Here is a 15396-nt window from a genome sequence, read left to right on the forward strand (position 1 = left end):
AAGGACATTCATTCTTAACCTCTTTACACATATGTTATTCACTGGGCTTTAGCTCACTGCTCATATATATATGTAGGTGTCCAAGCACCGGATCGGAGCTGGGTTTAACTCCCTTTTTGTCAAGTCAACCAACGTGCCACACTGCGAGGTTCCAAGTCCTTCAAGTTAGGGCTGTTTTGGGGTGTTTTAGTTTTCCCCCTTTTTGTATCTGTTTTTGTAATACTGTATAGACTGAATGATATCGTACTGTACTGTTATGGTAGGGAGGTGGACCCTAACCGTATATTTGTAAATGATGTATGTACATACTGTCTCTGTTCTGAATTTATATATATATTATGAAAAGTCTTTTTTCATATAGACTGTCACAGCTCATTGGACATCTTTTAATTACTATTTTGGCTTCCGCCAGCCCCTATACTCTGTATTACTGTATTATTGTTAAGCAGGCCTTCGGTAATCTCGGATTACTGGCCGGTTACAGTGCTAAACCCATAGGGGCGGGTTTGGGTCGTGACAAGCATACTTTAAATGCATGTCATAATTAGTACATTCTACGACATATTTTTTTTTTCTTTTGCAAGCCGTTAATGGTTTTTCAATAATGACATACATACCATGTAAGTCGTTAATTCATATATTTATGGCATACAAAAGTATGCCGTAAAAAATGTATATTTTCACGACTTAAAAAATATGTTATAAAATATTTGCACTTAAGACGACATATATTTTATGTTGTAAAATATTCTAACTTTACACGGCATGCATTATTAACATGTCGTGAAAACTTCTACAAAAAAAAAAAAAAAAAATTTCAATTCGACTTGTTTTATGACATGCAAAGCATGCCGTAAAAAATGCATATTTCCACAACATACAAAAATATGTCGTAAAATCTTTACACTTAAAATGACATACATTTCATTTCGTAAAATATTATAACTTTATACGGCATGCATTAGCATATCGTGAAAACTTTTGTTAAAAAAAATTTCAATCCGATTTTTTTTTTGGTTTGATTTAAAAAAACTAACAATTTCCAGCCAAGCTTCTCACCTTAAATTTTCTTAATTGAGGACAACGTAAAAAATAATTTATACATTTTTTTATAATTTAGTGTCTTCTTTTAAGGGATAATTGAACCCCGTGAAATTTTGTTTATATATTCATGAAAAAGTTTATAATTTTAATTATTAATATTTATATTGCTTTTCACTAATTTGTAATTATTTTTTTTTAAATTACCTTGATTTGATATTTTCCCTTCTTTTAATAATTTATTTATTTTTTTACTTTTTAAATGTACCTAATCTGGATATAGCTAAAAAGAAAAATATTTATAAAAAAATATAATACATATGAAATGTATTAAATTATATATATTTTTTAATTTACTGCTTTTTTAAAAAAAAATATTTTCCTTCTAAATATATATATAAACTATTTGAATTTAAAAATAAAAAAAATTATTTAAAATATTTAGAAACTTACAATAACTAAAAAAAAAAAAAAAAAAAAACTCAAAAACATTATTATTTTAAGCCCCGTTCACTACTCTCCCTCCCATTCTATAGAAGTTTTTGCCCCCCCCTCTCTCTCTCTCTCTCTCTCTCGGCGTGCGTGCTCTCGAGCTCTCTTCGTTCTAGTTTGTTTATGTTCTGCGAGCATTGCCTTGATCGATCGGGCCTTTGAGGCAGGTTTTGATCAAAAGTCAGATATTTTTCTTCTTCTTATCTTCGGTTCTTCAAAGTTACAGTCAAATCTCTGTATATGCGTATATATTAGTCTCGATTGATCGATTTGTGATCGGTAGATCTGATGAGTTTTGAAGCATATGATCGATTCTTTGCTGTGGAAATGAATTTTGGACTGTTTGAATATGATCGAATCAGGATGAATATGCGCTTATATGTTGTGTTTATTGATGGATTTGTTTGAAGTTCATCATCAAAGCTGGTTATCAATTGGTCTGATTGTAAATTCAGCAAAAATGATCTCTGTTTTTGTAGTTTTTTTTTTTTTTTTTTTATATTTCTTCTTGAATTGTTACTTTTAATGCCTTCACGGTTTAGGTAAGGATACACAATGTTGCACATCTGTTTAAGGTGTCTTTAGGAACTTTAACCAAATAACCACTTTTGTTTATTTCGCTGAGGTGCTACCCACCCTAACCTTTTTTTTTTTCCACCTCAGAATTTTTGAAGGCCAAGTGTTTGATGAATTGTGAAGTTTCATTTTTTGCTTTAATTTATTGGAAAGTTCTTTCGTGATTTTCATATTATCTTTTAGATGGATTGGAGTGTTAAAAATGATCTGCTGGTAAAATTTCTTCTTGCATAAAACTCTGTTTTGGTCAAGTTGTTTGTAGTTCATTCGTTTTTGTTTTATTTTCTATTGTTTTCTTCTTCTTCTTCTTCTTCTTCTTCTTCTTCTTCTTCCTTCATTTTTTTTAACACCCAAGATCAAATCTGTATTGCAACTTGTGTGATGCCATTTATTTCCTCAACACTTCTGTAACATATGCTGTAGGTAGTCAATCATTTACACGTAAATTCAAAGTGGAAAAGTTCAGTATAGGAAAAACTGGGAAGTTTGAGAAGCAGTAATTTCTTTATATTTAACGTCTTTAAACTCTTATTTTCAAATATTTTTCTTGTATTTGCCTTTGGCACACTTTCTAAAGGCCAAGGATGATAAAGTTTTTGTCCCTTGCATTTTTCAAGTTGTTATTTCACTTCTATCAATTTAACAGCTATCCCGCATTGCCTATTTATATCTCTTTATGTTCATGCCCTTGTTCTTGGGTCTTTTTCTGCATTATTGTTTCTTTTTCTTTTTCTTTTTCCCAACTCTTTATGTTAAACTTCCACTCTTTGTTCCTTTATATGTTTTATTGCTAAATATAATTATCTTTTGGTTCTCACTGACATCATCATTGAAATTCCCATTTGTAACCTCTTTCGAATTCAATGAGATATTGAGATCCAACTAGCACTTAATGTTATCTCATTTCGCCTCAACATTGATTGTTGTTGAACTTCATTTTCGATTTTTGTTTCCTTTAAATCCATTGGGAGTTTATATTCTGCTTAGGACATCATTCTCCACACAACTTGTGGCTTGGAAAATGGAATTGCATTATTTTCTGCAGATGGCATTGATGCTTATTTGTCATTTCAATTTTTTTTGTCTGTCTTTGTTCTTCTAGTCCTGCCTTTTTGTCCTCACTACAAGAGCATTTTAGTTTTAAATTACCTGCCTTGGTTATTTCCTCTCTGTAATTGATAATTCTAGATAGTTAGGAGTAGCACACAGCTTTTGTTTAACTCATAGATAATAACATGGTTTGAAGTTGTTGGTGCATTTATTGCTGCCATGTTTGTGATCTAAATGTGTCATTATCTTCATTTAGGGCATTTTCCCATTAAATTTTGTTGGATAGAAGAGGGCATATTCTCGTATCTTCAAAGTATCTTGGCTTGACGTGCATGTCCCTTTTTAGGTGGCTCACTTTTTCTTTTTGATCGGAAGGTGTTGAGATACTTCGGAAAAGATGGCCATAACTAGAGGAAGAAGAAATATGGAAAGACAGTGAAGGAAGCTCACGAGAGGCTCAAGGTTTGTGTGAAAGGATGATGCTTGTTGAAGGCAATTTTTATTTTTTAAGTTGATTTTGTCTACACCATACAGAAGTTTGTGACTTTCAGGAATTTTGCACTATATGATATAATGAATAGTTCATGCTGTATATTTTTATTACACTTCCAAAGTAATTTGCTTGTATAATGTCCTTTCAGGCTGGGAGTGTTGATGTGCTGCATTGCTACTATGCCCATGGAGAAGAAAATGAAAATTTCCAAAGTCGAAGCTATTGGTTGCTTGAGGAGTGAGTGTCTAAAAGTTTGCCTCGCTTTTATCGAAGTTTGTGTTTATTTTGTCAAATCTTTGCACTTTGCTTTCTCTCTCTCTCTCTCTCTTTATATATATATATATACATATATATAAATCTGTCTGTATTATGGACCACCTCTGGGCAATTGCTTTTAATATGAAGTTTATCTGTTAATTAGTATTAGCGTATAAAAGTTGATTGAATGTAAATGCCTATTTGCAGCTTCTTGTGCATGTACAGGCATAAGTCCAGTCCTCTGATACTATTTAGCATTGAATAAACATCAATTGCTGAGTACAATCTGGTTCGTTAGTTATATCTGCTGCTGGAACAGTTTTGCTGCTTTGGAAGTCCCATTACCTTTTTCTGTGAGGGAAAAAAGATAAAATATGGTTTAAAGTTTCACCCCTTTTCTTTGTCATACTAATCATTTTAATGTTTGGAATTACAGTCATGTCTATAGCTGTAAACTCATGTTAAACTTGTATGAACTTCCATGAAATTGACTACACCTTGAAAATTGAATCAATTTATGGAAGTTAATGAAAATCTGACCATTTTTGTTTCCTTAGTTGTTATTTTGGAAGGGCTTTTGCTGCACATTCTCATTTGCTTCTTATTTGGATGACACCTGCTGCAGGGAGCGCTCAAACATTGTTTGTGTACACTACCACGAAGTAAAGGTTAGAAATTTATTCTATTATTTCTTTGTTTCTTCATTATTGAAGAAATTCACAATTGCTAATTTGTATACCATATCAGATGATTCTTGAGCCAATATATATTATACATAATGCTGGCTATTTTAGAATAACATCGCTTTCTAACTTTCCCACCTCTTTTGTTTCAAGGTTTCTTGCGTATGTATGACTTCCACGTATTGGAATCTTGCTACAAAATATAATGCAAAAGCATGAAGTAAAAAAGGCATATTTTCATGGCATACAAAAATATGATGTAAAATATTTGCACTTAAGACGACATATAATTCATGTTGCGAAATATTATAACTTTACACGGCATGCCTTGGCATTTCATGAAAACTTTATTAAAAAAAATTTCAATCCAATTTTTTTTTTCTTTTTTTTGATTTAAAAAAGCTAACAGTTTCCAACCAAGATTCTCACTTTAGATTTTCCTAATTGAGGACAACGTAAAAAATAATTTATACATTATTTTATAATTTAAGGTCTCTTTTAAGGGATAATTGCACCCAGTGGGATTTTGGGAAAAAAATTACATATTCATGAAAAAGTTTATAAATGATTAATATTTATATGGCTTCTCACTAATTTGTAATTATTATTATTTTTTTTAAATTACCTTGCTCTGATATTTTCCCTTCTTTTAATAATTTATTTATTTTTTACTTTTTAGATGTGCCTAATTTGAATACAACTAAAAAGTAAAATATTTGTAAAAAAAATATAATATATATGAAATGTATTAAATTTTATATTTTGTTGAATTGAGTGATTTCTTTTAAAAATAAAAAAATATTTTTCTTTTAAATATATGTAAATTATTTGAATTTAAAAAGTAAAAAAAATAATTATTTAAAATATTTAAAAACTTACAATAACTAAAAAAAAAAAAAAAAAAAAAACAAACTCAAAAACATTATTTTAGCCCTGTTCACCACTCTCACAGACTCCTCTCATTCTATATGTACATGTTTTTGCCCCAAACCCTCCCTCTCTCTCTCTCTCTCTCTCTGCGTGTGAGCTCTCGAGCTCTCTTCCAGCATTGCCTTCATCGATCGCGCGACTTTGCATGACCTCACAATGTATGTCATTCACTTTCTCTCCCAATTGATCAATTTTTCTCTGTCTCTCGATCATTTTTTCCCAAAAGCTTCGAATTCATCATTTTATTTGAAGTTAGGGTTTGGTGAGAGCCATGGAAATGTAGACTACAAGCCAAATGCATTCTCAATCGATTGATCTCAAACCCTAACTGATCTCTACACGCTCCTCTGTATCGATTCAGTGAGTTTGAAACTCGTCATGCTTCGTATTTTTTCTTGTGTGTGTTTACTGGATCAATTGAAGTTTGTATTGATAATTCAGTTTTTTCGGAGGTCTGGCAGATCACTAGACAAGTCGATTTCAATGCTTCAGATGGAGCTGGCTGCTACTCAAAGTTCTCAAGAGATGAGGAGATCTGATGAGTTCACTCACATCTCTGAATTGACTATGAGGGCTTGCCAAGGAAGAAGGCTTTCATAGTTATTGGAATTAACACTGCTTTTGGTAGTAGGAAGAGGCGTGATTCGATTAGACAAACTTGGATGCCTCAAGGTGATAATTTGATATTGTCTTTGTGTGTATGTCCTACTATATCTTCATTTCATGGCTTTCCTTGACTAGCTTTTTGGGTTTGATTGGGAGAGAGAGTTCTTCAATTGGGAACAAGAGAAGGGAATTAGCATCCGGTTCATGATCGGCCATAGGTAAATCTCTTGCCTGCATTTTCTCACAAGTTGGTTAGTTTAGTATTATTTGAAAACAATAGGAATTCTTCGGGCAATATGATCTCATTATTAATTTTTTGAAGTTGGTTCCATTGCTTTTCCTTGATATAGATTTGTCAAAAGTCAACTCCTGCTTGTGTAACAATAGACGTTGTTAAACAAATAACTGAATCATTATCACATGAATTGCCTTTAAAAATTAAAATAGAATATCCAGGAAGTTTTGAGATGTTCACTTGTTATGAGAATGAACAAGTTTGAGATTATTCTTTGTTTACTGTATTTCCATTCCATTGGTGGTCAACAACCATAGTCATAGCACAAGCACAAATAATCTTTACCACATGCTGCAGGGTAATTTACTTTTATGTGCTGTGATGTTCTTTGATGAGACTAGAAAAAGACAAACTAATTTACCATGAAGATGTTTGTTTGTATATCTAAGAACTGCAGAACTATTTGGCCAATGAATCAATTGGTCAGGTGAACTAAATCTTAATTGATCTGCATTCCACGTTGGTGTTGGTGGACAAGTACAAGAAGCACTCTCCCATGGACTTTGATGTCAAATTTATGTAAAACTGCACTAGGAAGGAAACTTTGATTGCTGCTCCATATGGTTGAAATCACGGTTGGTTTGAATAAGTTGAACTTGTAGTTCTAGGATTGAAGAAGGTTAGGGAAAGTTTGGAGGTTTTTGTAGACAGAAACGAGTTGGAATTAACTTGATTTTTAGAATTATAAGCTGTAGAAACTTAAAAGTGTAATAAAATTTATAGGCAGCAATTATTTTGTCGTATGTAGATGCTGTAAATTATAGTCCATGAAAATTAATTAAAACATACTTGACCAAACAAGGTTCCAAGGGTTGCTTTGTTTAAAATTCTAAAGTTGTCTCATCTCTTCTGATTGTGTTCCGCATCTGTTTCTTAACTGGTGTGTAGATGCTGTAAATTATTGTCTTAGGAGCCTTAGCATAATCATGTGTAAGAAGACAGTAGGTGAAGAGGATTTTCTCAAGGGTATGAGGTGGACAGTTAAAGTTTGATTTTGCACCTTAAGGGAGGATATTCCCCTGGATTTTAGGTGGATAGTTAAAGTTTGATTTTCACCTCAAGTGCTTTAATAATGATAAAAGCAGCAAATTTAAAGAGAATTTATACTTGCCATTATGTTGAATAGTGACAAAATGACCTAAATGCCATAGAGCAAATGTTGGAAAGCCAAGAAACATTGGTGTTAGATGAGATATAATGAAATGAGTTGTAGCCGAAAGAGAATAAAAAATGGAAAAGAGTGAAAGGGATTTATGAGGATATTTGATTGAATGAGCATAAAAAATTGGAAAGACTAGAATCAACATGGGTACTTCTATAAAAATATTGGAGTAGCTTAATGGGTGATACATTGATTGAAATAATTCATGCATGATCATGCCCTATAGGAACTTTGATTATTGAACATGATTGATCATGTGACTTTCTGAGTAACTGCTACGAGAAAAGGACACAGTTGGGACCAATATATTCTTTTTAGACAATGAAAGCTTCAATGTGTGAATAATAGACTACTATTGTCTTACTACCATGCTTTAAATAATGTTATTAGATCTTTTATAGAGTCGTTATTAGTTCTAAAATATTTTAGTTGGTTAAAAATTTATAATTTCCAAATTTTGAAGTCTTTGTTTTTTTGTAGAATTTGGAGAATGTAGCATCCAATGGATTTGCAGATAATCTTCAGTTTTTAGTGGAGAGTTGAGTTATGAGGATTTGAGGTTGTGGTTGTATGAATTTCCTAAACCTTGTGACGAGGGCGAGACACTTCTTCCCCCCTTCTTCTCCTCCTGTGTCTGAATTACCCCAATTACTATTTGAGGGTTATTGTTCATAATGCCCTCAAATTGCACATTTTAGCCCCAAAAGCCTACCAAACTAAGTTTAAATTAACCTTAACCCTTTCTCCTATGTATTGATTTTCAATCTAACCATTAATACCCAAAAATTATTTGTTTTCTAGATTTCAAACAGTCTAATTCATTTGAGAAATATAGGTCTTTTTAATTTGGGGTTAGAAAAAGCAGGTCCTAACTCAAACCAACGCAGATCCATTCGAATAGTATAATATTACTAAATGGAAGATACATACCTTTTGCTCTTGCTACAATATATTTCCATCATATAGGGCACCTGTGTGTATAATTGAGAATTATGCTGAATGCCAATTGTTTTGATTGGTGTAGTGCAACATCTAACAGCATACTAGATCGAGCTATTGATTCAGAAGATTCTTAGCATAAGGACTTCCTCAGGCTGGTAAGGATGCACAGAGCTTGTATGTACAAAAAATATTGTGGACAATTCACAAATTTTTTTTCTCAATCTTGGTGCTCATGAGTCATGTTGTCTTGTAGGAGCACGTTGAAGGGTATCATGAATTGTCTACAAAAACCAAAATTTTCTTCTCCACTGCTGTTGCAAAATGGGATGCTGATTTCTATGTTAAAGTGGATGATGATGGTATACATTGTCTTTTTTCATTTTCTTTTCTTGTTATATTCTTTCTTCATTTTTTCCCCAATTTTGGGTAGCTTTTGTCAATTTTGAATTTGCTGAGTGATGCAGAGTGCATAAAACTGTTATGACCCTACCACTATTATATATTTTCCAAAAAAAAATTCATGAGTTTGCAAGCTTTGAAGAAGAGATTTCCTCTTAAGATGGATTTATTTTTCTGCAGGTTATTGAGTTTGCCATGGCTTTGCAGGAAGCTGGGTGCTTTTTTGTTGTTTTGGAATGTGTGCTTGCACTTGTTGCTGCTGCTGCAACATTTGCTCTTCGAATCCTTACAATTGGTATTGGGGTAGGGCCTTTCTGTATTGGCCAAGTTAATTGATTCTTTAGCTCGCTCTACTGCTCCTAATAATGAATTAGACTTGACTGGCTTGTGTTGTGTATAATCTTTTTGCTTTCATTTGTACATATAATTTGCTATCTGATCTTGTAATTTGTTTTTCAAGTACTAAAGCGGGCATTTTAGTGATATTATGTGTTCAGATATTGAGTTTACTCATGTAATGAACTTTGAATTTGCTTTTCTTCTCTCTCTCTCTCTCTCTCTCTATATATATATATTAAAAATAACCTTTTACGACATACAAAATTATGCTGTGAAAAGTGTAATAATTTATGACATGCAAAAAAATGTTGTAAAAGATTATATATGGCATACAGAGTATGCTAGAAATATACTAAAAATAACCTTTTACAACATACAAAATTATGTCGTGAAAAGTGTAATGATTTATGACATGCAATAAAATGTCGTAAAAGATTATATACAGCATACATAGTATGCCATGAATATATTAAAACTAATCTTCTACGGCATGTAAAATTATGTCATGGAAAGTATGATGATTTATGGCATGAAAAAAATGTCGTAAAAAATTATATACGACATACAAAGTATGTCATTAATGTTTAATTTATTACTTTTTACAACTTTACTTGCATACCGTAAATGGCACTCAACTTTTCACGGCATGTCATATAACAACATTTGTGTGCATGCCGTGAAAGAGTTTTTACGGCATGCATTGCAAGCCGTAAAAATTCAATTTTGTTGTAATCAACCTTTTTCCTTAATTTTTCCATCCTCTCCACCAATCACTCAGTGACTTAATTGAGATAGGAGCCACCCATGACAAACCCCATCATCTTAGGATAGATGCCCAAACTTTCCAAACAGCATGGCAATCAATTAGGGGACGGTTTGATGTTTTAGGCTTATCATTACAGAAAAGACATAACCCAGAATTAGAAGCTATAGAGACACCAATCCTTAGGAGCCATTAACTCTTCAAAGCCAAGCTAGCCATCCAAAATATTGGACTTTAAAGAGAGAAACACTTGACCACCATTCAATTCAGCTAGGGAATAAAGGGATCGAACTGAAAATTTTCCTAAGGGTTCTGCCATCTAGCGCGTCAAGTCTTTTTTTTAATTATCGGTTGAGAGAAGTTGGATAGAAGGCTATAAAAGACACCATCTTTTTCTTTTTTTGCTCGTTCAAAGACACCATTTTTTTTTCTTTTTTTTTTTTTTTGGGGGGGGGGGGGGGAAGAGAGGTTCTAAGTTAATGACACAATAGCAATTTAACTGAAAATGGCTCAAAAGAAGATGCTAGTTTGAACTAATTAGATATATATATAATTTGTATAGCATTATTCAACTACTAAGCCTAAGATTGACTGTAGGGTGGAGATAAAACTTGACACAAAATTCAACAGCCAAACAGGAGGGATGATACCTCCCCTTCTCCACCAGAGAGAGAGAGAGTCCCAAGATTGTCTCTATTTGCCTATTGATGTGTCTTTCTTGGCATAGTGTTATTTCTGATCATTCATTTTCCTAGTGCATTGGTTTAGATGATTTTTATTAGAGGCATACACTTGTACTGTGGCTGCAGCCCTTGGATGAGTTGCTTGGGCTTTAGCGGCTGTGGCTGCAGCTGGTGCTGCAGCTGTGTTTTCTGCTGGTGCTTCAGTTGTGATTGTTGTGTTTTCATGACACTTGGACACACACTTGGATGCATAGACTTGATACTCTTATTAGTTTTGTTAATATAAATTTTATTGGTGGCACTTACTAACAATTGCAGACACAAATGAAGGAGCTCGGAGCACAATCCAGTGCTACAGATGAGGAGATCTTCAAACAGGTTCTAGGGCTTGATCGACCTGGTCGTGTTCGAACAAATGGATTGGGTCCTTCTCTGACAAATGTCTTTGGAGGTGGATTTAGGCAGTTACAAGAGCAGGCTCATCTCATCCAGACACAAGTCCAAGAGCAACTTAACCAACATAAAGTACAAATGGAGATGCAAGTGAAGGAGATGATGGATGCTATGTTTAGTCAGATGCAAGGTACAATCCAAGCTCAACAAGCACGAATAGAGTAGTTGGAGTCTCAACAGGCCATGGGTGGGCCTGTTGCACCAACTACTACACATGTGCATTCACAACAACAATCCCATGCGTACCTCATCGTTTAATTGCCATCATTCATCCGAGGAAGTGAGTAAATAGTTAATCATGGAATTTTCAATATGGTATTTTATTCATGTTATTTGTTCTTGTCAAATGCAGGTTCAAATATCAGAGGAAGAAGAAGAAGTAGATAGGACAAACTCAATGTCAGAGGGACTCTTTTTTGTAGTAAGTTTGCTTATCTGTCTACTTGGCTATTTATTTACTAATATTGATACTAATATCTTCTGTATAATTGCATAAGGCTTAGTTGCTAGAATTATGGTTTAAAAGTAGCATCGGTACTGATCATAGGGTTCTTACTGTTTGCTAGTTTAAAAGTAGTAACTCAAGAACATTACTTCATGTTTCATTTTTATCTATTATTAGTTCAGTTCCATAATATATTTCCCTTCTTGATTTGGACACCTATAGGCTATATGTATATTAGTCACATAGATAGGGTGAGTAATCTTAACTATGTAGATGAAGGCCTCTGGATGTCCAAAACTAAATTCTCCAAAGGCTTGTTTTTGCAGTCATTTTTTTGGAGTAACTGTCTAGGTATCATGAATTCTCTTGCTGGAACCTTATTTAATTTCTAGTGTTCATGTAACATAGCCCATCTTTACCTCAAGTATATGCAATATCAATAGGCTAATCACGGTTATGATGCTCCATAGCTTAACATAAAGGTTAAATTCATAAGCAACAAGTAGAAAGGTGAATATGTGAGCTGATCACATCAGACAAGCATAGTTAACCTAGAACGTCATATCCTAAAGTAATGACGAGGAATAATTGGAAACTTTGATCATAAATATAAAGATTGGAGATTGAAAGCCTACTTTCAACCTAGGACATATAGGAACAACGAAATTTTGGGATGCTGCACAATTTTTTAAGTTTCTAAACCAGGTACCTTCAGATTTTTTTACGGATCCCAATCCTAGGGTTTGGATTGTTCATTATTGAAAGTTGTATATTTATTGAATTCGGTTAGTAGAATTAGTAGTTTTTTCATATCAGAGAGGTTAGGTAATTTTTTTTTTGGTGACTTCAAATTTTATTCCACACAAAACACAAAGAAAACAAGAAACAAGGACCTACCCCTGCACACTAGAAACAAAAAAATGCAGATCAACACCAAAACAAAACAACAAAACAAAAAAAAGCTAGAAAATTTATTTATCAGGTATGTAGAATGGAACAAGGCAGCCCCCAGTCCATACAGATTTGCCAATTTTGCAAAGAATTCTTAACTCTCTTGAAAGAACAAGCTCTAGCTCTGACTTCCTTAGCTATTCCAGCCACTATCACTTGCTTGTGACTAACAGACTGAGTAAAAATTCTACTGTTCCTCTCCAATCATACATGATATAAAGTGCAAGCCAAGGAAAGTTTGAACATAGTATTTCCCAGTAAAAGGACACGAGATTGGTAGCTAATTTTTGTAAACAAATCGGCCAATGCACAAAAGCCCATTTAGACACATTTCCTTTAAACCAAACAATAGAACACCATGGGACCACTGCTCTACATGGCCTCAGAGCTTCCCAAGCAGATTTAGAGGAGTAGCTACCCCTCTTTGAAGGTAACCAAACAGCTTTATCAGATCTGTGCAGATTAGGAATAAGGGTATGAGGTGTTAAAGCAATAACTTGCCGAATTGCTCTAATTCTTAATCTAGGCCAATGCCAGCATCTTACATTCACATAAAGAGCTCTACCAATATTCTGCACAATTCTACTTCCAAAATGTTGATAAGGAGGCCCCACCGGATGCCAGTTATCAAGCCATAAGAAGGTGGGACTGCCATCCCCTATTCTGTAATGAATAAGAGGCTGCCCAATCTCTCTAAAACTTGAATATCTTCCTTATAGTCCATGAGGAATCATTTGGACATCAATAAACCAAAAGCATCAATCCTTTAAAATATAGGTATGTATCCATTCAACTCAAAGTGAATCAGCCTTCATACTTATATCCCAAAGGTGTTTAATCATATTGACTTTATTCCAACTTTTCAGCGATCTAAAACCTAACCCTCCTCCTTGTTTAGGAACATAAATACTCTCCCACTTAACTTTGGCCCCTGTTTGCTTAAGCTCAGAACCGGACCATAAGAAGGCTCTAATCAAACTTTCCACCTCCTTTAGAGTTCTTTGAGGTAAAATAATAAGGGAACTCCAATAGATCTATACACTAAACAATACTATTTGATTAAGTTGCATGCTTCCCCCATATGACAGGAGCTTATTTGCCCACAACTGAATCCTAGAGTGTATTCTGTCCTTCAGTTGAAGACAATCCCCATACCTTAATCTTGTGGAAATAAGAGGTGCACCCAAGTACTTGACAGTTAATAGACCCTCAGGAATTGGAAGAACAGTCAGTAAATCAGCTTTTAAAACAGAAGAAATTCAGCAAAGAAGACAGCACTCTTCTGTAGATTAGGTTGAAGTCTAGACCATAAATGGAACTGATGTAAAATGTCATTTATAATTCTGAATAACTGAATATCAGCCCCACACAGAACAAAAAGATCATCCGCAAAGGCTAAGTGACTGATACCCAAAGATTGGCACTTAGGATGGAAAGGAAACTGACTGTGAGTCAAATTATACTTAAGAAGAGCACATAACTAAAAGAAAAGGGTAAGGGGAAATTGGATCCCTTTGCCTTAAACCTTTTTCTCTCTTGAAATAACCTTCCAATTCTCCATTCAACACAATGGAATAACTAACACAATGGAATAACTAACTGTGGACACACACTGAATAACCTGAGAAATAAACCTAATTGTAAACTCCATAGCAGCCATTATTTTGAACAAAAAATCCCACCTTACAGAGAGGTTAGGTTATCATTTATATTTGCTTCTTCTATTCAATTGAACCATCAAATCTATATGTATTACGTTTTATGGATCCTTACATGTTTAGGTGTATTGCAAGTATTAGTTATTTGATTCTCCTTTTTGATACTGCCTTATCTACAGATCCTATCTTTGTTTCTGTTTATTATAATAATCGTGACTATAATGCTTGTATTTATTTTTATGCGATCGTTACTCTGTTTTTATTTTAATTTTAAAATTTTGTTTACTGGTGCAGGAAACATTTGAATGAATCTTTGTTAGGGTACTAGTCTATCTCTGATCTTCCATGATGATGTCGAAAATCGGGCAGTGGTGACATCACTGATGCATTTTGCACTGATAGATGGGAATGTAATTTTTAATGCATCACAATTTTGTTCTAGAATTGGGCCCTCTTTCAGATTTTTGAAAAGCAAAGTTCTAGGCTTGTTTCTTATTTTTGATTGCACATTTCTAAAGCAAGGATTGAATGCACTGTATATTTTTATTTTGATGAAGCAAATAATAAAAACAACCAACAATTGTAAACAAACAACACAAGAAACAAATTGGCCCTTTTTTTAATCAGCCAAAAGGAAATATATTGATTAATAAAAATGTACAAGTACAGTGAAATTACATCAATAACCTTACTAAGAAGGTACATGCAGTTGGCCCTATTATAGCAATAGTATTTTACATAGTTATTGCACAGGTATAATGAAGTCATTTCTTATATTTACCTTTCTTACTGATTATCAGAGGGGTTGGTTTTGTAACTATTGACTATCATATATGTTTGGAGGAGTTTAAGAACAGAGAAAGTGTACTAGTGCTCCCATTTGCAAGCGTATTTATGACATTGAATATATCCAAGCTTAGCTAACTTCTAAAGACTCGTTGTCCTGACTATTGTTATAACTATTCAACATAGTAATTGGAAAGATGTCCTATGATTTACCTTAGAGTAAACCTTAGAGTAAGAAGCACAACTTAAGGTAGATCAGGTGGCATGTTTTCCAATTCCCATGTTGCATAGTTATAACGGCAGTTAGGGCATTGAGTATCTCTAGTTAGCCAAGTTTGGATACAATTAATATGATAAATATGTCTGCAAGCAGGGAGCACTCGTACATTGT

At 33.6% G+C, this 15396-nt stretch overlaps 1 protein-coding gene across 50 annotated transcripts; it reads left to right on the forward strand.

Annotated features, from left to right (window-relative positions):
* The first annotated feature begins 1534 nt into the window (after nucleotides 1-1534).
* Nucleotides 1535-14826, forward strand: LOC114288774 (uncharacterized). 50 transcript variants are annotated; one of them, XR_014366800.1, is made up of 12 exons: nucleotides 1539-1696; nucleotides 3535-3621; nucleotides 3801-3889; nucleotides 4536-5681; nucleotides 5776-5883; nucleotides 5985-6347; nucleotides 8611-8683; nucleotides 8782-8887; nucleotides 9108-9230; nucleotides 11031-11445; nucleotides 11518-11586; nucleotides 14514-14826. XR_014366800.1 is itself a non-coding variant. In XM_082925444.1 (12 exons), exons 8-11 carry the CDS (start codon nucleotides 8801-8803, stop codon nucleotides 11550-11552), a joined length of 510 nt encoding a protein of 169 aa, XP_082781570.1. In that variant the 5' UTR covers nucleotides 1539-1696; nucleotides 3535-3621; nucleotides 3801-3889; nucleotides 4536-5681; nucleotides 5776-5883; nucleotides 5965-6347; nucleotides 8611-8683; nucleotides 8782-8800; the 3' UTR covers nucleotides 11553-11586; nucleotides 14514-14826. The 50 variants fall into 50 exon arrangements, 28 of the variants coding, with proteins under 28 accessions (XP_082781574.1, XP_082781570.1, XP_082781573.1 ...); XM_082925444.1 differs by having other exon boundaries at nucleotides 5965-6347; nucleotides 11031-11295; XM_082925447.1 differs by having other exon boundaries at nucleotides 5976-6347; nucleotides 11031-11295.
* The last annotated feature ends 570 nt before the right edge of the window (nucleotides 14827-15396 follow it).

This window comes from Camellia sinensis, chromosome 4 (assembly GCF_055761805.1).
Source record: "Camellia sinensis isolate YWXY chromosome 4, ASM5576180v1, whole genome shotgun sequence".
NCBI classification, from domain to species: Eukaryota; Viridiplantae; Streptophyta; class Magnoliopsida; order Ericales; family Theaceae; genus Camellia; species Camellia sinensis.

What these genes read in the sequence shown, in the direction of transcription:
- LOC114288774 (XM_082925448.1), top strand. Translation starts at nt 8,801, where the DNA reads ATGAATTGTCTACAAAAACCAAAATTTTCTTCTCCACTGCTGTTGCAA. An exon ending in TGTTAAAGTGGATGATGATG is followed by an intron (nt 8,888 to 9,107) that starts GTATACATTGTC and finishes ATTTTTCTGCAG; the next exon opens with GTTATTGAGTTTGCCATGGC. An exon ending in TATGTTTAGTCAGATGCAAG is followed by an intron (nt 11,296 to 11,517) that starts GTACAATCCAAG and finishes TGTCAAATGCAG; the next exon opens with GTTCAAATATCAGAGGAAGA.